Source organism: Oncorhynchus gorbuscha, linkage group LG08 (assembly GCF_021184085.1).
Source record: "Oncorhynchus gorbuscha isolate QuinsamMale2020 ecotype Even-year linkage group LG08, OgorEven_v1.0, whole genome shotgun sequence".
NCBI lineage: Eukaryota > Metazoa > Chordata > Actinopteri > Salmoniformes > Salmonidae > Oncorhynchus > Oncorhynchus gorbuscha.
Genome location: NC_060180.1, coordinates 45,874,376 through 45,900,696, shown reverse-complemented (window position 1 = coordinate 45,900,696; position 26,321 = coordinate 45,874,376). Strand labels below are relative to the sequence as shown.

The 26,321-nt window shown below is 42.6% G+C and overlaps 1 protein-coding gene across 5 annotated transcripts in view; it reads left to right on the top strand.

Annotated features, from left to right (window-relative positions):
- Positions 1-26,321, top strand: part of LOC124041726 (E3 ubiquitin-protein ligase mib1) — a 92,316-nt gene that overhangs the window by 5,167 nt on the left and 60,828 nt on the right. For all 5 annotated transcript variants that reach the window (XM_046359652.1, XM_046359654.1, XM_046359653.1 and 2 more), the window contains 10 exons: positions 8,128-8,257; positions 17,191-17,295; positions 19,231-19,297; positions 19,798-20,002; positions 20,204-20,390; positions 23,274-23,418; positions 23,650-23,783; positions 24,643-24,750; positions 25,011-25,208; positions 25,711-25,862. In XM_046359652.1, the coding sequence (XP_046215608.1) occupies positions 8,128-8,257; positions 17,191-17,295; positions 19,231-19,297; positions 19,798-20,002; positions 20,204-20,390; positions 23,274-23,418; positions 23,650-23,783; positions 24,643-24,750; positions 25,011-25,208; positions 25,711-25,862 (1,431 nt within the window). The remainder of the gene's footprint in view (positions 1-8,127; positions 8,258-17,190; positions 17,296-19,230; positions 19,298-19,797; positions 20,003-20,203; positions 20,391-23,273; positions 23,419-23,649; positions 23,784-24,642; positions 24,751-25,010; positions 25,209-25,710; positions 25,863-26,321) is intronic.

Genomic DNA, 26,321 nt, shown 5'->3' with positions numbered 1-26,321 from the left:
GAAGCAAGTGGGGACAGCAGACCCTCATGCTTCAAGCTGTCCACCATTAGAACACATTCGCCAAAATCCACAAAACATACCCGACTGGATTTCTTCCAATATGTAAATACCACAGGAGTCCTCTTCTCTTACGTTTGGGAAATCAAAAGTCCTAATGATCAAACAACCATGAAAAGGTAGGCTATCGCTCCCTCATTTATGCACATAAACAGCATTAAGATCGACAACTAATGCTAGCCAGATGAGCTAAAATCTATCAAGGGAACGTTAGATAAACCCTTTCAAACCTTTTCAGCTAGTTGGCCGCCAAAATTGAACTGATAGACGTTGGGGAGAAGTAGCCTGCTCTAGAGGTCGACCGATTATGATTTTTCAACACCGATACAGATTATTGGAGGACAAAAAAAGATGATACCGATTAATCGGACGAAAAAAATTGAAATAAGTCCACGATCAGCTCCTTTGTTTTGTTGACGTTGAGTGAGAGGTTATTTTCCTGGTACCACACTCCCAGAGCCCTCGCCTACTCCCTGTAGGATGTCTTGTCATTGTTTGTAATCAGGCCTACTACTGTTGTGTTGTCAGCAGACTTGATGATTGAGTTGGAGTCATGGGTGAACAGGCAGTACAGGAGGGGGCTGAGCACAAACCCTTGTGGGGCCCCAGTGTTGAGGGTCAGCGAAGTGAAGGTGTTGTTTCATAGTCAATGAACAGCATTCTGACATAGGTATTCCTCTTGTCCAGATGGGATAGGGCAGTGTGCAGTGCGATGGCGATTGCATTGATCTATTGACGTGGTAACCAAATTGAAGTGGGTCTAGAGTGTCAAGTAAGGTACATATGATCCTTAACTAGCCTCTCAAAGCATGTAATGATGACAGAGGTGAGTGCTACGGGTGATAGTCAGTTTTGTTACCTTTGCTTTCTTGGTTACAGGAACAATGGTAGACATCTTGAAGCAAGTGGGGACAGCAGACCCTCATGCTTCAAGCTGTCCACCATTAGAACACATTCGCCAAAATCCACAAAACATACCCGACTGGATTTCTTCCAATATGTAAATACCACAGGAGTCCTCTTCTCTTACGTTTGGGAAATCAAAAGTCCTAATGATCAAACAACCATGAAAAGGTAGGCTATCGCTCCCTCATTTATGCACATAAACAGCATTAAGATCGACAACTAATGCTAGCCAGATGAGCTAAAATCTATCAAGGGAACGTTAGATAAACCCTTTCAAACCTTTTCAGCTAGTTGGCCGCCAAAATTGAACTGATAGACGTTGGGGAGAAGTAGCCTGCTCTAGAGGTCGACCGATTATGATTTTTCAACACCGATACAGATTATTGGAGGACAAAAAAAGATGATACCGATTAATCGGACGAAAAAAATTGAAATAATGACAATTACAACAATACTGAATGAACACTTATTTGAACTTAATATAATACATCAATAACATCAATTTAGCCTCAAATAAATAATGAAACCTCTTCAATTTGGTTTAAATAATGCAAAAACAAAGTGTTGGAGAAAGAAAGTAAAAGTGCAATATATGCTCAGAACATGAGAACATATGAAAGCTGGTGGTTCCTTTTAACATGAGTCTTCAATATTCCCAGGTGAGAAGTTTTAGGTTGTAGTTATTATAGGAATTATAGGACTATTTCTCTCTATACCATTTGTATTTCATATACCTTTGACTATTGGATGTTCTTATAGGCACTTTAGTATTGCCAGTGTAACAGTATAGCTTCCGTACCTCTCCTCGCTCCTACCTGGGCTCGAACCAGGAACACAACGACAACAGCCACCCACGAAGCAGCGTTACCCATGCAGAGCAAGGGGAAGAACTACTCCAAGTCTCAGAGCGAGTGATGTTTGAAATGCTATTAGTGCTAACTAGCTAGCCATTTCACATCACATCGGTTACACCAGCCTAATCTCGGGAGTTGATAGGCTTGAAGTCATAAACATCAGAGCTGCTGGCAAAATGCACAAAAGTGCTGTTTGAATGAATGCTTATGAGCCTGCTGGTGCCTACCATCGCTCAGTCAGACTGCTATATCAAATCATAGACTTAATTATAACATAATAACACACAGAAATGCGAGCCGTAGGTCATTAATATGGTCGAATCTGGAAACTATCATCTCGAAAACAAGACGTTTATTCTTTCAGTGAAATATGGATCCGTTCTGTATTTTATCTAAAGAGTGGCATCCATCAATCTAAATATTCCTGTTACGTTGTACAACCTTCAATGTTATGTCATAATTACGTAGAATTCTGGCAAATTAGTTCGCAATGAGCCAGGCGGCCCAAACTGTTGCATATACCCTGACTCTGCGTGCAATGAACGCAAGAGAAGTGACACAATTTCACCTGGTTAATATTGCCTGCTAACCTGGATTTCTTTTAGCTAAATATGCAGGTTTAAAAATATATACTTCTGTGTATTGATTTTAAGAAAGACATTGGTGTTTACTGTTAGGTACACGTTGGAGCAACGACAGTCCTTTTTTGCGAATGCGCACTGCGTCTGTTATATGCAACGCAGGACACGCTAAATAAACTAGTAATATCATCAACCATGTGTAGTTATAACTAGTGATTATGATTGATTAAGTTTAATGCTAGCTAGCAACGTACCTTGGCTTCTTACTGCATTCGCGTAACAGGCGGGGACTAGTTAACCGTAAGGTTGCAAGATTGAATCCTTTAGCTGACGAGGTAAAAAATCTGTCGTTCTGCCCCTGAACAAGGCAGTTAACCCACCGTTCCTAGGCCGTCATTGAAAATAAGAATGTGTTCTTAACTGACTTGCCTAGTTAAATAAAGATTAAATAAAGGTGTAAAAAAAAGAATCCTGTTATGAAAACTTGAAATCGGCCATTCCGATTTAATCGGTCGACCTCTAGCCTGCTCATCCTTCTGCCGCTTGCTTGCCAATGCATGCTTGTCTAAACCCACGTTTTGACAACTGAATGTGTACTTCCCTGCCCGTCCATTTTATCGATGCCAAATGCATTTGATTGGCAACTAAGAGAAACGCTAACTGTGGATAAGTCGTTCAAATTCACCATAGCTCGCTAGCATAGCAATTCACATTTCTTGCTAGCTAACCAAATGACACCTGCATCTCTAGCTGTAGCCACCAGAAAAACGATATGAGTGAAAAAGTCGGTCACTCAACAACTCCAATTTCATGACATCCTCCCAACAGCTAGCGGGCCATATTGGAAAAACCACAACTAATTTGCGGGCCAAATATAGCCTATTTGATTTGACCAAAAAATTGCTACTTTATAGTGTGTACTTATGTACATATGGGTGCTGTATATAGCATTTTAACATATTAAAACAAAAGGGATAAATACTTTTTGTTAAGCCATAAACTGTTTGTCTTTGCTGCTACGCTTTGCAGATCTGCATAATATGCCGCGACCCTAATAACTCCAAAGAACAAAATTGAAGCAATATGTTGTAACTTAAAACATGTTTTAAATTTTTGTTGCACTACATGGATCACCGGTGCGGTTGAATGCAGCACTGGTGTATGGTGCGCTCAAAATGTCTTGTAGTTGAGTAGCCAGCCTAGTCTACTGCTCAAATGTTCCTGTAATAGGCCTACATGTTTCTGGATACACATGATGGTTTGCAGGTTTTGTTTTTTGGTTATTCATTGTCAAGCTTTAAAAACCGAAGCCACACTGCAACAGTTTAGTAGGCTAGCTAGGACTCTGGCATGTGTCTGTACACTTTCCCACCGCTGCGCGCTGTAAACGGGACACACAAAAGCAAACACAATTGAAGTTCAATTCACAGATGCAAGTGCATCAGACTGTAATTTCATAAAGTAGATGACTCAACTGTTCACTCATTTATACTCGCTTTTGTGTCCTATTCGCCCCGTGGGCCTTGTTTGACATGTGCGCTAGTCTAATTGCCACGTTATGACGGACTTGTCATCATTGCCCTTGCTAGATGGATTGTGCTGACATCCTTAGTTACAGTTGTCAATTTTTATTTTACAGTTTCATATTGAGTATTTGAAACTTGAACAGTGCATCCTGAATGGGTGGAGGCAGCAAACAATGTACCAGGCCAGCTGTGATTTACAACTTGATAGCTACCAAGAAATGTATTGGTAAATTATGAGTCATGCATTGAACTGCATCCATCTATTCTGCCAACAATGCCTTACACTAAGTCATGGAATTTTGAGTAAAATATAATCTATTATAAAGTTGGGTTTGAAGCATAAATGGATGCGTGCCTCATCGGTCAAGTAATAACAATGCTACGGAGCAGACAATTTCATGATGCATACTTTCCCAAATATATACCTGTGAAACTATTCACACCCCTTGACTTTTTCCATGTTTTGTTACTTCACAGCCTTATTCAAAATTTTTAAATTGTTGTTTTTTCTCATCAATCTACACACAGTGCCCAAAATGTTTTTGCTAATTTATTAATAATATAAAACTGAAATAAAACATGTACATAAGTATTCAGACCCTTTACTCAGTACTTTGTTGAATTACCAGTGATTACAGCATTGAGTCTTCTTGGGCATGTCGCTCCAAGCTTGGCACACCTGTATTTATGGAGTTTCTCCCATTCTTCTCTGCAGATCCTCTCATGCTCTGTCAGGTTAGATGGGGAGTGTTGCTTCACAGTTATTTTCAGGTCTCTCCAGAGATGTTCGATCGGGTTCAAGTCCGGGCTTGGCTGGGCCACTCAAGGCATTCAGAGACTTGTCCCGAAGCCAATCCTGCGTTGTCTTGGCTGTGTGATTAGGGTCATTGTCCTGTTGGAAGGTGAACCTTCGCCTCAGTCTGAGGTCCTGAGCGCTCTGGAGCAGGTTTCTATCAAGGTTCTCTCTGTACTTTGCTCTGTTTGTCTTTGCCTCGATCCTGACTAGTCTCCCAGTCCCTGCTGCTGAAAAACATACCCACAGCATGATGCTGCCACCACCATGCTCCACCGTAGGGATGGAGCCAGGTTTCCTCCAGACATGACGCTTGACCGTCGGGTTCTTGGTCACCTCCCTGACCAAGACCCTTCTCCCCTGATTGCTCAGTTAGACTGGGCGGCCAGCTCTAGGAAGAGTCTTGGTTGTTCCAAACCTCTTCCATTTAAGAATGATGTAGGCCATTGTGTTCTTGGGAATCTTCAATGCTGCAGAGATCTTTTGGCAGCCTTGCTCAGGTCTGTGCCTTGACACAATCCTGTATCGGAGTTCTACAGACAATTCCTTCAACCATATGGCTTGGTTTTTGCTCTGACGTACACTGTCAACTGTGGGACGTTATCTAAATTTTGAGTCTCATACCAATGGGTCTGAATACTTATGTAAATAAGGTATTGTTTTACATACATACATATGTATATGTATATATGTGTGTATGTATATATGTGTATGTGTGTGTGTGTGTGTGTGTGTGTGTGTGTGTGTGTGTGTGTGTGTGTGTGTGTGTGTGTGTGTGTGTGTATATGCAAACATTTCTAAAAAAAACTGTTTTCACTTTGTCATTATGGGGTATTGTATGTAGATTGCTGAGATTTTGCTTTTATATAATCCATTTTTGAATAATGCTGGGACATACCTTGATTTATTCCACATTTTGTTATCTAGTCTAGGCACTGTTATAGGCTGTTCATTATGTTTGTTTACTCTCAATAGACAGTGTGCAAGGGTTAACCCAGGATGACCCAGAGTCTGAAAGATGCATGCCAGCAACTAGTAAATAAAACAAGCCAAATCCTATTTGTTATTTTGAAGCGCTGGAATATCCAGGTCAAAGACAAGACAAGGTTTCTTGAAATGTGATTATTTGCTGATACCCAAATAGAGGTTTGACACAAGTAATTGCGCAATGTTTTTGAACCAGATGCCCTCAATCTTTTTAAAACTTCTTAGGGCTGAAATCCCGTTAACGGGATCGACATGACAACAGCCAGTGAAAGTGCAGGACGCCAAATTCAAAACAACAAATCTAGTCATTAAAATTCCTCAAACCTACAAGTATCTTATACCATGTTAAAGGTAATCCTGTTGTTAATCCCACCACAGTGTCCGATTTCAAATTGGCTTTACAGCGAAAGCACCACAAACAATTATGTTAGGTCAGAGCCAAGCCACGGAAACACAGCCATTTTTCTAGCCAAAGAGAGGTGTCACAAAAAGCAGAAATAGGGAGTTATGTTCAGTAGTTCCAAAAACATCCGGTGATTTTGCAGAGAGCCACATCAATTTACAGAAATACTCAATATAAATGTTGATGAAAATACAAGTGTTATGCATGGAACTTTAGATACACTTCTCCTTAATGCAACCGCTGTGTCAGAAAAAAAAAGCTTTACGGAAAAAGCTAACCATGCAATAATCTGAGTACGGCGCTCAGACAAACAAATACATATATGCGCCATGTTGGGGCGGCAGCGTAGCCTAGTGGTTAGAGCGTTGGATTTGTAACCGGAAGGTTGCGAGTTCAAACCCCCGAGCTGACAAGGTACAAATCTGTCGTTCTGCCCCTGAACAGGCAGTTAACCCACTGTTCCCAGGCAGTCATTGAAAATAAGAATGTGTTCTTAACTGACTTGCCTGTTTAAATAAAGGTAAAATTAAATTTAAAATGTTGGAGTCAACAGAAGTCAGAAATAACATTATAAATATTCACTTACCTTTGTTGATCTTCATCAGAATGCACTCCCAGGAATTCCAGTTCCACAATACATGTTTGATTTGTTTGATAATGTCCAAATAGCTTCTTTTGTTAGCGCGTTTTGGTAAACAAATCAAAACTCACGAAGCGCGTTCACTAGTTGCAGACCGAATGTCAAAAAGTTCCGTTACAGTCCGTAGAAACAGATCAACGATGTATGGAATCAATCTTTAGGATGTTTTTAACTTATCTTCAATAATATTCCAACCGGAGAATTTCTTTGTCTTCAGAAAAGCAAAGGAACGGGAGATACATGTGAAATGCGCGTGACCAGTGCGTGACTGCTGGTATACCTCTGACTCATTCCCCTCTCATTCAGCCCCCCTTCATAGTAGAAGCCTCAAACAAGTTTCTAAAGACGGTTGACATCTAGTGGAAGCCTTAGGAAGTGCAACATGACCAATATCCCACTAACTTCAATAGTGGCTGTGTTGAAAATCGACCAACCTCAGATTTCCCACTTCCTGGTTGGGCTTTTCAAGTTTTTGCCTGCCATATGAGTTCTGTGATACTCACAGACTTCATTCAAACAGTTTTAGAAATTTCAGAGTGTTTTCTATCCAAATAAACTAATAATATGCATATATTGGCAACTGAGATTGAGGCAGTTTACTCTGGGCACCTTATTCATCCAAACTACTCAATACTGCCCCCCAGCCATAATAAGTTTAACATGTCGTTAGACACTATGGATGAGGCTACTTTGGGGTAGCCTAATCCATTGTTGTGCTGGCAGTGAGCTGTAGAGTTAATTTTTCACTGGCAGTGGTTAAACTAAGTGTATAGCCTAGATATGTTGGTATTGTTGCTCTGACGATCAGGCAGGCCCATCTGGCAAGCCAATTGCACTGCTCACTGTTGTGGTAATGGTTCAGTCTGTTTTCATGGCTCGCTAAGCAAGGCTTTTCATCGCCATAATCAAAACTGGGACCGTTTTTAGTACACTGCGCAGTTAAACATCCTCGATTAGTCTCCTCTCAAATCTAGTTAGCAGCTCTAAGTCTTCATCAAAAGAGATGGAGTTGAGGAGTCTTGATATGTTTTTGACGGACATCTTGAAATATTCTACCTATCTAACGTTAGTGACCAAAGATGCTCAGTTCTTGAAAAGGTCTAAATTGGCATATTAACAAAGTTAGTTTTTGGCTAATAACATTGAATGAACATTGTAAAAACTTATATAGCTAGTAGACCTAAATCATAGATGGACTAATACATCAACTTCATGATGTCCCCAATAATAGGTCTTTCAATGCCACCATAAATAAACGTCCAGCTTTATCCAACATTGATTGAATATTTCCATCTTCAACACCCATCAAATTACAAGTATTGTTATACACCTACCCACTGTCAGTAAATTGAACATACATTTTCTTGTTTATTTTGACAGAGTCCTGTTGGAGTCTCGGCGCAAGTCGAAGAAGATCACAGCCCGAGGCATCTACACAGGTGGCCGGGTGGTGAGGGGAGTGGACTGGCAGTGGGAGGACCAGGACGGAGGCAACGGCAGGAGAGGAAAGGTACTCATTCTGTTGCAAAACAATGTACCATGAAAAAATGTCTTGCTACGGTGTGATTTCCTCCATTAGGTTCCAGAAGGTGATCGGAGGAGTGTGAAGACTGTGGGGACCAGCTTAGTTCCTTTGGACTGACTAGTTCCATCCCAGTCAGTCCACTACATAAGTATAATTGTGAAAAGACGTGCATACTTCATCGCCACAGAATACACTTCAATACACTTTGTTTTGTTGACGGAGCAGAGCTGGGGAGTGTTGCGGATCGTGGCAAAAAACAATGTAGTACATATGATGCTCTTGTATTGCTCGTGCAATGATGTCAGAGGGATAAAAAGTGTTGGTTGTTTGCCCTAAATTTGTTGTGGCATTGCAAATGTCCATTGCAGTTTCACCATTCCAGCTTCAACATTCACATTGTAGATTTATGAAGAGAACAGCTCCATAGAGCTCTAGATTACTCGTTGGTTATTACTGCATTATCGGAACTAGAAGCACAAGCATTTTGCTACACTCGCATTAACATCTGCTAACCATGTGTATGTGACAAATAACATGATGTAAATAAATAGCCAAGATACACAATGACAGTCTCACTTCAGTAGACTTTTGTTTCAAGTAAATTAGACTAACTTTTATGCCTACGCTTAGCGTGTCTAAAAATTAATCTCACTCGGCTCTTCACATGCGCACAGCCCCCAGCCAGGCAGTGTTGCAGCACTAGGTGGAATAGGCTATATAGGATTCATAGTTCTTTGACTTTGTGCGATTTAATTTACCATCTATGAAACAACACTGCGGAAGTACTCTGAAAACAGCTACTGCAGCATTTATACTTGACTTCTTACTTACAAATGCGAGTGAAATGCTCGCACTGTGGAGCCCTGACCACCCGCCAATGTGGCTGGTGAAATAGATATTTTTCCCGCCAATGCCAAAATCTACCTGCAGGTGGTGGGTGTTCATTTTAGGCCCTGCTCTAGTGAGACAGCTTCAACCACTTGCTAATTGAAGGAAAGTTAGTGGGTGCACATTGCATTGTTTAAATACCAGAATTATTTTGGAATAACGTGCTACGGTAACATACTTTTGAAGTGATTTGTTTGACAATGATGAAAGCATGACTGGTTGTCTTCATGCCATGTTAAAAGTAGGGTGTTGGGTGATGCAACAAATCATGGACGCTATGCAAGAATTCTATAAAATCCATCTTTACTAAATGTCAATATTGTGGTTGTCAAAATATAATAAATCCTTTAAAAACGACATGGATATGGCTGTTGTTACCCATGTCTAAAAATAAGTGTAATTTATGACATTTACGAGATATGAACCCGAAATGTAAAGCAAGTGCCGTGCTAAGAACGTTCTACTCTGTGGAGGAAGCACTTTTTGTGAAACCTGTGAAATCGGTGTGTACATATTTGCTTTTGGTGGAAGGTATTCATTCCTCAACCTACCAGAGTAAGATCGATGTGACATTGTAATGCTTAGAAGTATTGGAAAATCTTGAGGTTCTTTCACGGTCGTTGGACATCCTTGGACTGTAGTATGAGTTGAAATGTATTTTTTTAAATCAGAGACACAATAAATGTAGCCGGTTGCAAAGCAGAGTTTCGTAGCTACGTTTTGATGTATGTGTTGTCAGGGACATGACCAAATTCACGTCCGCCACCCCGATTTCCTTGACTGGTGTTGGCTTGCTAGCTGTGTGGGAGTGCTGGACACCGTTCGCTGAGGCAATTGTTGCGAGGCAGCACTGTGCAGCATTGGCTGTTTTGTACCAGCGGCAAATTTTGTGATTGATTGTTTTATTCTTTCAAGGGGAAACTACCAGTATTATGTGGCTGCAGCACTACAATCAATTAATATAGCAGCTAAATACCAGTGAATTTGAAAACGTGTTCCATCTATCTTGCTGTGCTGTTGGCTAGCAGGCATCCCACTCACTCTTCTGAGCCTAGGCTAATTATTTACTTGAAACGATGCAGTTAACTCATCAACGCCAAAAATAACATGACAATGTAACCCAACTCAGGTGTAGGCCTACCTTAAAAGTAAGCTATGTTATTAGCCTTTGTTACAGTACATACTTGGTGAAAGGTGTGTGTCTGTGTGCCAGGCTCTGTGTGCCAGGCTCTGTGTGCCAGGCTCTGTGTGCCAGGCTCTGTGTGCCAGGCTCTGTGTGCCAGGCTCTGTGTGCCAGGCTCTGTGTGCCAGGCTCTGTGTGCCAGGCTCTGTGTGCCAGGCTCTGTGTGCCAGGCTCTGTGTGCCAGGCTCTGTGTGCGGGGATAGGCAAATTATTTGGCGCTCTAGGCCTAGTAAGCTGTGTGTGTGCACACCATGGGCAGCATCTTACTCCTCAGTGTAGACTTCCAGTTCTGCATAAAACATCAATATATGTCAGACGTGACTACCTGACTTTAAATTAACAGGTTTAACATGCTGTATTGTTTAATTCCGTGCAGACTAATTAGCATGTTAGTATGTAACTCATTTGCATAACATATAAAGTTATTTTCAAATTTCATAAAGTTTAACATTGTTACAAACTCTGTTTTGCATAAAGCTTTATGATTTGTAAATAGTAGCACCCTACCTTAAATTATTGGGCTTACGTTCCTGTAATTATGTATTCCATACAGACTCATTTGCATATTAGTGCATATTTTCATAAAATACAAAATGATTTGAATCGTTTCTGTTCTACATCAGCCCTGAAAATGTCATAACAATATGACCAAAATGAAATTAAGAATCCAGACCGGTGATTTGGTGCCTTCTTGGCGAGGTTACTTCCCCCCCCCCCACCAATTACTTGAGTAAGATATCTCAGTAATGTTCTTCTGTGTTCCTGAGAAGCTGCTCTGCAACATGGAATACAAAGTATAACACCACAAACAAAGTTTCATTTTGACCCATACACTCTTAAAATGTAGTACATGTAGCCTCATTTTACAGTTAAATTAGGCTACATGTCTTAAAAGCCCATAAAAAAATAGGAGGTCCATTGGCGAGAGAACTTGCTCCCCTATGGAAATCAAATGCCCGTCCAACTGATTTGCTCTGTCGCTGGATCCTGCTCCGGTCTAGACTCCAGTTGTATTCAATATAAGATTCCCCACAGTCAATTTTAAAGGACTCATTTTGCTGTGTTGTTTAATAGTATAATTTGTTTTACGATGCTGAAAGCAATATGCTCAGGAAACTCCCGCCTCCACACATCTAACTGCTATTTCATGTTCCCCAGCCCAGCAGCAGATATACTGTTAGTTTATAATGAATATTATTTAGCCACAAAGTGAGAAATAGAACTTGGGCCTGAATAAGAATATAATTCATCTTTAAGTATATACGGTTGAAGTCGGAAGTTTACATACACTTCGGTTGGAGTCATTAAAACTCGTTTTTCAACCACTCCACACATTCCTTGTTAACAAACTATAGTTTTGGCAAATCGGTTAGGACATCTACTTTGTGCATGACACAAGTCATTTTTCTAACAATTGTTTACAGACAAATATATTTCACTTATAATTCATTTTATCACAATTCCAGTGGGTTAGAAGTTTACTGTTTACTGTGACTGTGCCTTTTAAACAGCTTGGAAAATTCCAGAAAATGATGTCATGGCTTTAGAAGCTTCTGATAGGCGAATTGACATCATTTGCGGTGTACCTGTGGATGTATTTCAAGGCCTACCTTCAAACTCGGTGCCACTTTGCTTGACATCATGGGAAAATCAAAAGAAAGCAATGATGACCTCAGAAAGAATTGTGGACCTCCTAGTCTGGTTCATCCTTGGGAGCAATTTCCAAATGCCTGAGGGTACCACGTTCATCTGTACAAACAATAGTGCGCAAGTATAAACTCCATGGGACTACGCAGTCATCATACTGCTCAGGAAGGAAACGCGTTCTGTCTCCTAGACATGAACATACTTTGGTTGCGAAAAGTGCAAGTCAATCCCAGAACAACAGCAAAGAACCTTTTTGAAGATGCTGGAGGAAGCAGGTACAAAATTATCTATATACACAGTAAAACGAGTCCTATATCGACATAACCTGAAAGGCCGCTCAGCAAGGAAGAAGCCACTGCTCCAAAACAACCATTAAAAAAAAGCCAGACTACGGTTTGCAACTGCACATGGGGACAAAGCTCGTACTTTTTGGAGAAATGTCCTCTTCTGACCCACTGGGAATGTGATGAAAGATATTAAAGCTGAAATAAATAATTATCTCTACTATTATTCTGACATTTCACATTCTTAAAATAAAGAGGTGACCTAAGACAGGGAATTTTTACTAGGATTAAATGTCAGGAATTGTAAAAAAAACTGAGTTGGAATCTATTTGGCTGGTCAGACTGTTAATTAAAGGGATACTTTATTTATTTATCTGTTCTATTGTAATATTTTTCCAATTTTGCCTTAGCCTCATAGCTGTACTTCAAAAAATGTCTTATTTTCCAAATGCACTGTATATTTTCAGACACCTTGACTTTTTCCACATTTTGTTATGTTTGTTGTGCCTTATTTTAAAATAGATGAATAGTTTTTTTCCCCCTCATCAATCAAACACAGGTTTGTAGAATTTTTTTCAGATTTATTAAAGGGAAACAAAGGAAATCGTGTGCATTCAGACACTTTACTCTGGTTATTTTATTTAACTCGGCAATGGTAAAGAACATCTAGTCGCACCCTGCCAATCGATAAATTCCTTCCCCATAGTCTAGCATTGGTTGGAATGTCATATGAATCAGGGTTAGTTTGGCAGCTGGGGTGAAAGAGGAGCGATTGCGATAGAGGAAACCAAGTCTAGATTTAACCGTAACCTGCAGCTTTGATATGTGCTGAGAGAAGGACAATGTACCATCTAGCCATGCCTCAAGCTCGAAACTCTCAGTGGTAGTAATCACACCGGTGGGGAGAGGGGCATTCTTCTTAACTTCTTACGGGCAGGTGAGACGCCAATATCCGGTGAAATTGCGGAGCGCAAAATTCAAAAATACTCTATTAAAATATTTAACGTTTTTGAAAATAGGTGTTATACATCAAAATAAAGCTGAACTTCTTATTAATCCAGCTGCTGTGTCAGATTTCAAAAAGTCTTTACAGCAAAAGCACACCATGCGATTATCTGAGGACAGCACCCCGCATACAAAAGCATGCAAAACATATTTCAACCAGGCAGGTGTGCCACAAAAGTCAGAAATAGCCAAATAATTAATGCCTTTGAAGATCTTCTTCTGTTGTCACTCCAATATGTCCCAGAAACATCACAAATGGTCCTTTTGTTCGACAATGTCCTTCTTTATGTCCCAAAAAATGTCTGCTTCAGAAATACACTGGTTTCAACTCGCCCAAAATGCCTACATAGTATCTAATGAGTTACCTGTTAACTTGGTCCAAACATTTCAGACAAGGTTTCTAATCCAACCTCGGGTACCATAACAGTAAATAATCGATAAAAATTAAGACTGAATCAATTGTTTCTAATACCGGATAAAAACAAGGTGGAGCGCGCTCCTGTTTACCCACACCAAAACAGTAGAGTCCACCTGGAGTGACACTTGAATTAATAGGACTACTTCTTCATTTCTCAAAAGAAAAACATTAAGTTTTCTAAAGACTGTTGACATCTAGTGGAAGCCATAGGAACCGCAACCAGGTTCCTAATAATAAGGAAAATCCTATGACCCCAATTTTTTTCCCCCTGGATGGTTTGTCCTCGGGTTATTTAACAATACCACTGAAAATATAAAAAATAAGGTCCATGTGTCTTCGACAAAGGTGATCAAGCTGATTCTACACCAATATACAGAGGGCAAGTCATGAAGGAAGGCTTGCTTATTCAAGTTTTTTAGCAAGCATATGTGACGAATCAGGACAGCTCGTTTCACTGAGCAGCCATTACGAACACAGGCTGTAAAATAGTGATCACTAAGGTCATTACAGAAATCACCAGACTGATACCTATCAGGATTATTTGTAAGGATAACATCAAGGAGAGTAGCCTTTTCTTGGTGTTTGGAGTCTTCTTGTGGGATTGGTTATAATCTGAGAATGATTCAGGGAGTCCCATTGCTTTAGGACTTGGTCAGGTGGTTTAAGCATGTCCCAGTTTAGGTCACCTAGCAGGACAAATTCAGACTTCGTGTAAGGGGCCAGGAGAGAGCTTCGGGCATTTAGGGTACAGACCGGTGCTGATGGTGGCGGATAACACCCAGCAACAGTCAATGGAGTTATTTGAAAGTTGAATGCGTAAACCAACAAATAGAATAGTTTGGGGACAGACTTGGTGGAGATAACCGAGCACTGAAGGTGTTCATTGGTAAAGATTGCCACTCCACCCACCACCTTTGGAAGATCTGTCTTCCCGAAAAGGTTATAACCAGAAAGTTTCACATCAGTATTCAAAACTCTCTTTATTAACCACGTCTTAGTAATGGCCAACACGTCTGGTTGGAGCTGTGAACCCACACTTTAAATTGATCCATTTAAGATAATTAGCATCTGGTGTTAATGTGCAGAAAACCCAGGCTTTTACGAGAGCAGAAATCAGTACTTTGTTGAAGCACCTTTGGCAACGATTACAGCCTCGGGTCTTCTTTGATATGATACTGCCAGCTTGGCACAACAGTATTTAGGGAGTTTCTCCCATTCTTCTCTGCAGATCCTCTCAAGTTCTGTCAGGTTTGATGGGGAACGTCCCTGCACAGTTATTTTCAGGTCTCTCCAGAGATCAGACCTGCCAACTATTCAATTCTCTGTCCATGTACACAGGTACGAGTTAAAAGTATGCTGAAATGAATAGGACCTGATTTTATTTATTTTTAATTTTTATTAAAAAAAAATGTAAAAGCTTTTTTAATAAACAATGAATCCACTAAGTAAATCTAACTTCCAGATTCTCAAGCTGCAACACACAGACATGCACAGAGTTTGTGTCAACGGACATGGAGATTAATACACCATTATTGGATGTAGCTACCCCATGTCTGCCCCTCCTGTTTGTTGTGATGCGGAGTTTGTCAGCTGTACGTAAACACAAATCCCTTTTCGACTCTGTTTTGTGGAAAGGTAAACACTAATTGTTTCAAGCTAATCTTAGCAAACAAAAGATGGACTTTCAGTGGGCTCTAAAGTGCCGGCAGTTCACTCGCATTTGCCAGTGAAAGAAATGAAATGCAAATACGAAAAATAACTGGTCGCATTTGTGCGAGTGTGATATACATTTAGTTCTGCGTCCCGTTAGTTGTATTTTCCATGTAACATTACATTACTCGTCACAAAAAGCATTACCAAAGTATAATCGAAAATGAATAAACATCTTGGCATTAAATGGAGTCTGGAGTTGAGAAGACTGAATGACTGTCCGGTTTTAGCTATAGAGGCAATGTTTCTAAAATGCCTTCGCACTAGATTTGAGATTTTATCAACTTAGAACATCTGAAATCAGACTTGAACAGTGTGCGTGGAGAAAGAGAAATCTCAATTTGGTGTGTGCGTCTGGTACTCTATAAAGTTGGACAGCGTTATCAGGTCTGAGAGATGTTCGATCGAGTTTAAAGTCCAGGCTCCTGCTGGGCCACTCAGGGACATTCAGAGACTTGTCCCGAAGCCACTCATGCATTGTCATAGCTGTGTGCTTAGGGTTGTTGTCCTGTTGGAAGGTGAACCTTCTCCCCAGATTGAGGTCCTGGGCGCTCTGGAGCAGATGATCATCAAGAATCTCTCTGTACTTTGCTCCGTTCATCTTTCCCTCGATCTTGACTAGTCTCCCAGTCCCTGCCGCTGAAAATGGTGCCAGGTTTCCTTCAGACATGATGCTTGGCATTCAGGCCAAAGAGTTCAATCTTGGGTTCTTCAGACCAGAGAATCGTATTTCTCATGGTCTGAGAGTCTTTAGTTGCCTTTTGGAAAATTCCAAGTGGGCTGTCGTGCCTTTTACTGAGGAGTGGCTTCTGTCTGGCCACTACCATAAAGGCCTGATTTGGTGTAGTGCTACATAAATGGTTGTCCTTCTGGAATGTTCTCCCATCTCCACAGAGGAACTCTGGAGCTTTGTTAGAGTGACCATCGGGTTCTTGGTCACTTCCCTGACCAAAGCCCTTCTCCCCCGATTGCTCAGAATGGTCAGGCGGTCAGCCCTAGGAAGAATCTTGGTGGTTCCAAACTTCTTCCATTTAAGAATGGAGGCCACTGTGTTCTTGGGGACCTACAATGCTGCAGACATTTTTTGGTACCATTCCCCAGATCTGTTCCTCGACACAATCTTGTCTTGGAGCTCTACGGACCATTCCTTCGACCTCATGGCTTGGATTTTGCAAAGACATGCACTGTGAACTGTGGGACCTTATAAAGACAGGTGTGTGCCTTTCCAAATCACGTCCAATCAATTCAACTTACCACAGGTGGACTCCAATCAAGTTGAAGAAATGTCTCAAGGATGATCAATGGAAACAGGATGCACCTGTGCTCAATTTCGAGTGCCATAGCAAAAGTTCTGAACACTTATGTCAGTTTTGTATTTTTAATATATTTTCCCAAATTTCTAAAAACCTGTTTTCACTCATTCATTGTGGGGTATTGAGTGTTGGTGGATGAGGGAAAAGTTCATTTAATCCATTTTAGAATAACGCTGTAACGTAGGAAAAGGAGGAACAAGTCAAGGCTGAATGCTTTCCAAATGCACTGTGTATACCTACTCCATAATTTCTACTCTTTAGGCTCTGAGGTTCCATGTTAAATTATATATTATGATATATATTTAGGTGCCATTATTTGTTTATTTGCCCAAATCCACGGAATCCATTTGACATATCCAACAGAGTGATTGAAAACCCCAAGGCATGCCTTTAGCATGATTCTTAGATGGAAATGTCTTTGCTAGTTCCTCACTCTTTTCATATTTTCCTCTCTCATTATTCCTCCCCAGGTGACAGAGATCCAGGACTGGAGTGCAGCCAGCCCCCACAGTGCAGCCTACGTACTCTGGGACAACGGGGCCAAGAACCTCTACAGGGTGGGCTTCGAGGGGATGGTGAGTAAAGCACCACTCACTCACTCACTCACTCACTCACTCACTCACTCACTCACTCACTCACTCACTCACTCACTCACTCACTCACTCACTCACTCACAAAAGATCAGCTGTCAGTTGGTCTTTGTGTTTGACCACAGAGCCTGGGGTCTTTTTTGTGCTGCCAAGCCTTTGTGGTGGAGAGCCAGCCAGCAGCCGGGGCCCTATTGTGGCAGGCAGCTGGAAGGAGGGAGGGGGGGGGGATCTACATGAGAAAGGCAATCTGTTCCCTTCTTTCTTTATGAGGAAGAGAGCAAACATGGAGGTCACCTTCAGTGGGTGGAGAGAAAAGGAGGAGGGGTCCCACACAAGCCACAAATGACAGGCAGGCAGCATGCTGATTGGTGCGGAACACCCCTGCTCTTTATGAACACTGCCAATCAGAGCGCTGGGTTGCGTAACAGATTTGTCTTTTGTTATTCTAATTGGTCTGGTAGGTTTGAGGGGTTCGGGTATACGGCATCTGATTGAATAAAACAAGGGTTCTTAAGCTTTTTAATTCTGGGACCCAAATGAGAAATTCTATGTTTTCCTGAGATTGAAGCTCATGAAAACATGCCCCCTTTTAGGTACCCTAAACAAGATTTGGTTGGGAGCCCCCCCACCTTGCAGGCAAAACATTTTATTGCCCCCCCAATCCCTTTGACGGCGGAGAGAAATGTACGTTTTTTTACCCCCAATAATTCCAATTCTACCATTATGTGATGGGGCATAGAGAAAATGTTGCTGTTTTGAAGCAAGTTTTCTGAAATTCTACACGTTTTATCATGACTTATGTTATCTGAGTGAGACTAAATAATAAAATCAATGTGGACCCCCTGGAGGTTAGAGCGCCTGGGCACGTGCCCTGCATGCCCGGCTAATTGAGTGACTCTCAGTGACTGACATAACAAAATAAAACATTTTCAACATTTCAAACTTGCACCTTGTGTTTTCTACTATTCTTTGTCTCAACAGTAAGCTGATACAGTCCTAGAATTATAAGAGAGAACATTATTTTATTTTTTTACTCAGACTGGGTCTCGACCCAGAATTTAAGAAAGACTGAACTACAGCACGGATTATATGTGCTGCTCCCCCAAAAATAATAAAAATTAGATATTATTTGATATCCTGGTCATTGGTCAACCTTGCTGTTTATGTTTAAATGATCTGTTACTTTAACACTTTTTGTAACACGCTTTGACGTTATTGGTAGTTGGACTGAAAAAGAGCACTGTTGACAAGGTCAAAGAAACTGCACTTTGACAAAGTAGTTTCGTTCAAATAGCATGAAAAAGCCACAGTCTAGTCTCTTGGGTTCACACATTTACCAAAGACTGCATTTCCTCAGCGTGCTTTCCTTTCCCTTATCTTTTTACACATTTGTTTTGTGCAAAAGGGCACCAAAAAGAGTCAAGTTGGTTGATATCACACATCTATGAACATGGCTAGCATCCCAAATGGCACCCTATTCCCTTAAAGTGCACTACCTTAGACCAAAAGTGTTGCACTATATAGGGACTAGGGTGCCATTTGGGACAGAACTGTAAGAGAACCCTGCTGTGTTCCTTCATCTCTGGATAGATGTCTGCACTGCCTTGTAATCAGCACGGCTGCCCTCTAACTGTGTCACAGTGGATACACATCCACATTTGAGTCATCACAAATGACATGATGCAGTGGCTTCTTTGCCCTGCTGAGCCAGAGCCTTGTAATGCAATGTTTCCACATCCTTCAGAGCCCTGAGGGTAATGCCGTTGTTGCCACGCTACCCTGCAGTAACTTTAACAGAATGTAGCCGCAGTATTAAGACAGTGTGATTTTACTCTGTCGCATTTTTCTGCTGCAGTTCTAATAGATTGAATCAAGTCGATAATTAGCTGACACTTTGTTCCCCCCATCTCTCCTTTTCAGTCGGATTTGAAATGTGTCCAGGATGCCAAAGGAGGCTCTTTCTACAGAGACCACTGCCCTGTTCTAGGTGAGTACTGTATTAGTAATCCGTTGCACTACACCTACCGTCAATATTGCACCAATTTCTCCCCAGCACAGTGTTCTGCAGTGGAGTCCAAGGGCATCAGGAGCACATCCATGCCAGGCTGCAGTTACTGCTAGCGTCCACTAGGTGGCAGCACCACACAGATACAGACAGGACCAGGCTGTATGGAGACAGCCTGGGTGCAGTCACAGGTCACACTGGCACAGCATTCCCACAATCCCAACTCCTTGGCTGGGAAAATGATTCTCTTCTCTCAGATTTTCCTGTCCAGGGATACCTGGGTTATGTTAGGCACCTGATGCAGCACTGCAGAAACCAAATTAGATAATCACACAAGGCTCTCCAGGACCTGATTTGTCCACCTTATTTTATCTTAATGAGACCAACCTAGATAAATAAAGGTTACATAGTGTAAGGAATGTACCCCCCCCCCCCCCTTTACTATGTAACCAGTATGTATTCCATCTGCACTCTCTCCACAGGCGAACAGAATGGCAACAGGAACCCAGGCGGTCTGCAGATTGGAGACCTGGTCAACATCGACCTGGACCTGGAGATAGTCCAGTCCCTGCAGCACGGCCATGGAGGCTGGACAGACGGCATGTTCGAGACCCTCACCACCACCGGTACCGTGTGTGGAATTGACGAGGACCACGACATTGTGGTGCAGTACCCCAGCGGGAACAGGTGAGCTCTACCAGTTCAGGATTCAGACCAGTGCACAAGTATAGGGGTGTCAGGTCAATCCAGTCATGACCAGCGGCACCCTCTGTGTCATAACAAGAGCATGACATGGACTTGAAACGTATTTGGCCTAATGAAAAAATATTTACGACACTAATTTCCATGTCACATCTGAAATAATGAGTGACCAACGTGTGTTTCCAGGTGGACGTTCAACCCTGCGGTGCTGACCAAAGCCAACGTGGTGCGTAGTGGGGAAGGTGTTGCGGCGGGGGCAGAGGGCGGCAGCTCCCAGTTCCTGGTGGGAGACCTGGTCCAGATCTGCTACGACATCGACCGCATTAAACTGCTGCAGAGAGGACACGGGGAGTGGGCCGAGGCCATGCTGCCTGTAAGACACACACACCCTTAAACCTCATAACTGGAGGGCCTATGCCATGGTGCCTGTAACAGACAAACACACCTTTTTAAAACCCTTAAACTAACATCTTGTGTTTTCTGACTAGGGTTTTGTATAAGCAATAAAAGCCAGAACTCGCAGCATCAGTGGTCAAACGGAAGTGTTTCCTTCGTCAGCATAAAGGCATTTTTCTTTCTTCTCACCTCCCACGTAACAATGACCGTATCACTGGGGTGTAACGTTATGTGATGACTATGGCAGAAACTAGGCTATTGTGATTTTAGGCTGAAAGTCTGTAAACTGGCATAATTGTGGATCGTCATTGCTTCGTCCCCTCAAAACTGTATGTTACATCACACTACAATCGTCCAACACTCCACTAAAACCAACCCCCTCGGCAGCTAACGAGCTTTAAAACCCAGTGATAGGTACTTACTTTGATCACTACCCACTGATGGTTCTGCTCTCTGCCTGCCTGCTACAGCCCCCTATAGACGGGTTAGCCGTCACAAAAAGGACGCACGCTCTTCAAAGGGGCAGAAGGCTGTGTTATGATTCTGGATGGGCAGATAGCTAGCTACAATGACAAGAAACTACTATGGGGAATCGTAAGTAGCTCGTTGGATCTTGTTCTTGATACCATAACTTGTTTTGACTGTCACTCCAATGCTAATATGGCAAACATTTTCTTGATAGCTAACCAACCAATGTAACAATGTATTTGAGAGATGAGCGCTCACTGTGCAACTTTTATGTTTTCAGTAAACATTGGAGACAAAATATAGTTGACAAGTTGTCAACAATCTAAGCCAACCCCCTTTGTTTTGCCCCATAGTTGCGCACGCAATCGTTTTGTTCCCGAATATAACTATTATTTTGTTCCGTTCCAATTTTCTGACCAGCAAAATAAAATTCTGAACCGGTTCAAACCCCAAAAAGTACTGGTTGATATTGTTCCTTTTGATACATCTGAAATCGTTTTTTTTTTCTTCCTTTAGCTCAACATTAAATGACTTCACCAATCAAGTGCAATAGTTGTTCACATGCACTGGACAGACAAGTGTAGGGCGACTGAAATGATGCGTGTGGGGAGAGAGCAAGAGAAGGTGGAGGCTTGGCTTGAAGCGCATCTTCTGTGATTTACATGATCTGAATTAGGCCCACAGAATTACACCAACGGAGGAGCGGCTTCTATGGAGGAACTTTGAATGTCTTTGAACTTCCGAGAGTTGGCTTAACGTTGGACCGGCATTTGCTAACAAGCTTGTGTTTGCAGAGCGGCACCATAATTAAAATAAAAAGATTTCACAAATATCTATAGTATCATCAACTGTCATTGAAAAGGTGAATCCGTTCTTCTCTAGTAAAAAAATAAGTCTCCATCATTTCCGAATCACGCATAACGTCAGTAGGCTGCAGTATCCTATACTTTGGAAGGGGGGGGACAGGTAGCCTACACGTGTACACACGGTTAAAGATTTTAAACTGGCAGGCTGACACTGGAATTAGTTTGAGTGACATTGAGGACTTTGTATAGGCACTTAAGTTTTTTGTTGGACTGAAAAACAAATGCCCAGAACCTAAAATAACAAGTTGTTTCTACTCAATTGTCTGGTGTTGGTGATCGCTTCTTGTTTTTAGCATGTGTAGTCGTCAGCTGCAATAGCCCGTCCGTGACCAGGACCGACGAGTTGTGTGTTCTGAGATGCCGTTCTCCACACCACCTGATGTATTGCGCCGTTATTTGATTCTTTGTGGGTCGCCTATTAGCTTGCATAACTCATGCCATTCTCCTTCCACCTCTCATCAACGAGATGTTTTGGCCTACAGGACTGCTGCTGAATAGCTGTTTTTTTTGTGTGTGTCTGTCGCACCATTCTCAGGTAAACCGTAGACACTGTGTGAAAAGACCAGGAGGCCGGTCGATTCTGATATACTGGAACCGGCGCGACCTGGCACCGACGATCATACCACGCTCAACAGTTACTCGTTTTGCCCATCGTACATTTCAATTCAACTGTAACTAAATGCCTCGATGCCCGTCTGCCTGATGTATATAGCATGCCACGGCCATGGTACTCACTATCTGTTGGCGCGAACCATTTCCGTGAATGGGTTGGTGTACCTAATACACTGGCCACCGAGTGAATATTGCAACCTAGTGTTTTGTCTGTTTTAATATTGACATTAGCATACTGTGTAGAAAGAATGCATGCCCGACACACTGCGTTTATCTAGTATGCTGAAGACTGGATATTGAAACGAACCGGCGAGACAGCCAGCAAATGCCTTTCATTACTCAACTCGTACGGCGTTTCAGTGGAACTATTTTCTGGTGTGTGTGTGTCCCTTGACGGACATCAACAAGGTCCTAGGTAATTGGCTATATAGATGAGAAATAAGTCTGGCGTTCGCTCAGCCGTTCAACTGCCCTTTCCTTTGAATGAATAATCAGAACAGTGCTTTTAGTCATCTGATTATTCTTTCCTGTCATGTTTTTGGAAAGAAAGGACCAAGTCTTTCTTCCTGAAAGAGGAACAAAGGGTTTTGTAGAAATTGGGTGCACAGACACACGCCATCTCTTTTTTTTTGTGTGACATTTATTTGGCGATGGGGGGGTTTTGCTTTTTGTTTTCTATATCTTTGTTATGTCTTAGATCATTTACCCTCCCTGTGTTAGACACCAGAATGCTCAAAGGAGGTTCAGAATTCACTAATCTTCAGTACTTATTTATGAGAAAGCTCTTTCATCGCAGCACTGGTTTGTCGTCAAAGACAAACTAACAACGTATCTCGAACAATACGATGTGTTTATGCTCTTTTGTGATTGTAATGAAACGCTGTAGCAATGTAATAATGTATTGTTTCCCTCAGACCCTGGGCAAGGTGGGCCGCGTGCAGCAGATCTACTCAGACAGCGACCTGAAGGTGGAGGTGTGTGGAACGTCATGGACCTACAACCCTGCTGCCGTCACCAAAGTGGCCCCCGCTGGTTCCGCTGTCACCAATGCATCCGGAGGTAGGCAGGACACACACACACACAGTCAGAACAGACACGTAGTGGATGTGCGTGCACACAGAGATACACAGACCATAAACAAATATTTTTTCCGTATCTGCTTCTAGCCCGTTTATAAGTGGGCATGCACGTACACTGACCACTCGTACACACCACACACATTCTTCACTCCTTGGATCTAGAGGATGAACTTAGAACGTTTTTTCTCCATGTGTCTCTCTGTGTGTGTAGAGCGTCTGTCTCAGCTGCTGAAGAAGCTGTTTGAGACCCAAGAGTCTGGTGACATCAACGAGGAGCTGGTCAAAGCAGCAGCCAATGGCGACCTGGCCAAGGTGGAGGACATCCTCAAGAGACCTGACGTGGACGTAAGTGATCCCTGCATTCAACACAGCTTCAGGGTTTAATTTAGTCCCCATTTTTTTTCTCCTTAAAATCTATTTATTGCAAATTGAGATTGCAAAACAATGCTATAAAGAAAGACATTTCTCCAGGGCACAGGTAAACATTCTGATGTGCCTTCTGTACAGCACCGCTTACTGCAGTCCGTCACAGCCATTTACTTCACGCCTCATCTTAAAAACATTCCACTCCGGCCCAGTGCAAGCATCCAGGTCATTGGCGTGCACTACAGTGCTTGCTTAGTTCACCGCCTCGACATGGTGAACATACACCATGTTATGGTCTAGGGCCAATTGTCCATGTTACTAGGACAACTCTGGGGCCTAGTTATACGCTATAGGTGGGGCACAGAGTTTTTCCTTGTCAGGGGGCCACAGTCAGGAAAAACTCCTGTCCCTTTTTGCATCCTTACATCAACCAGGCCAACAACCTTCCCCTAAAGGAGAGCTGTCTGCACTCTCTCCTATTTCCTATTGCCTTTCGAGAGCTGCGTAGAGTAGATCATCTTAGCGTTCTGCAGCAGTCTCAGCGGCTGTGTGTGTGTCAGTGCTGTGAGGGCTGGCCAGGTGCCCCGGTGCCTTTCAGTGAAATTATTGCTTAAAGCTCGGTGAGCTGTGCCAAGTGATCTGCCCGCCAGGACAAGACACGTTCTGTGACTCCCAAAGGAGCCTGCATTAATATTTATGCCCCAAGTATTGCAGTACCGCAGTTGGCAATGAAATACACACGCATATTTTTTCTTTTGTTTGCAAGTGACGAGGCAGTGCACTGGATAAACTCAAAATACAAAAACACACAAACAGTGTTATATTGTGTGTTTTGTAGGTGAACGGGCAGTGTGCTGGACACACAGCCATGCAGGCGGCCAGTCAGAACGGACACGTGGACGTCCTCAAGCTGCTGCTGAAACACAACGTGGACCTGGAGGCCGAGGTTTGTACTTCCAACAGTCCCTCCTCAATGCTGAAAATCAATACTATAGTCCCCTCTCAATACTCATGTACTTAAACTCTTTTCTCAACACCAAAATGAACAGAGAAACCAATCCCGCTCTCTTCTTCCGTATCCAGTCTACCTAGACAGGTCTCGCGTTGTACTCTAAAAAGCTGGCCTGGTCAGTCATAGTTACACAGTGATGTAAACAGTGGAGACGTTGGGTCAGTGTGTCAGTCTGTGTATAATATCCTTCCCAGGACAAGGATGGAGACCGGGCGGTGCACCATGCGTCCTTCGGAGACGAGGGCTCCGTGATCGAGGTGCTGCAGAGGGGCGGGGCCGACCTGAACGCCAGGAACAAGCGCCGACAGACCCCCCTGCACATCGCTGTCAACAAGGGCCATCTGCAGGTGGTCAAGACCCTGCTGGACTTTGGCTGCCACCCCAGCCTCCAGGTAATCACTCAGAACACACACACACACACAGATGAGTGAGTAAATGTATAGATGAGTAGACAGTGTTTTGAGTCTTCAGCTGTAAAGCGTGTACTCAGAAGTGAATGTCATGCCGGTGGAGAGGTGGCAGGTACGTTTTCTTTGATTTTGATTCACCTATAAATTGTACTTCTTGTTTTCTTTTGGTCTGTGATATTTTATGCTTGACCCTAAGATGATAAATGCTCTATAGGGCATTGGATATTTCTGCACAAATTGTCCCTGATGTTTAGGAATGAGTCAGTCTGGCTGTCGCTGAATGAATTAATGTACAAACATTCAGGAGATGGAGTTTGCAAATACCTGCTTTGGAGCGCTGTCATGTATCCAACCTCGAACCAAATATTTGGTTAGATCTCGCTGCACTCAAGGGTTTAGGTGAACTCTATATGGGTGTTGTTAGTGATAATGGGTGTGGTGCACGTGGTCAAAGTGACGTTGGTATAATGTCGCCCCCTAACAGGACTCGGAGGGAGACACCCCCCTACATGATGCCATCAGTAAGAAGAGAGATGACATGCTGTCTGTGCTGCTGGAGGCGGGTGCAGATGTCACCATCACCAACAACAACGGTTTCAACGCCCTGCACCACGCTGCCCTCCGAGGGAACCCCAGGTACGACCCGAATACTTACCTGGCCTTACCTGCCAAGCCAGAGCTGGTGATGAAAAAATTCAATGTGGAAATCTGCCTTTTGGCTACACAGGAAACCAAGTGAATGGGAGGCCCTGGCGTCTATACAGTTGAGTTTGTGGCTTGCCAAGTTGAAGTGTTTCAAACACGTTTTACTTTTATTGATTGAATTGAATGGTACTGCTAGAAAATGGCTTATGGACACACTGAACTGCAAATGACTTGAGGTTGATGTGTTTGTTTCTGTTAGACTAGGCAAATCTACGGCCTCTGTCAGTAGCCGCCTCGTCCTTGGCCACGTCTATTTCTAGCTCCACCTGGTTTCTTCTGCTCCACTCTGTAGCTATGGGCTATTCTCATGCATGAGACACACATTAAGGCAGGTAGCTAAGAGAGACTACAATATACCGGTCAGCTTGAGAATCCTGTTTTTTTTTGGAC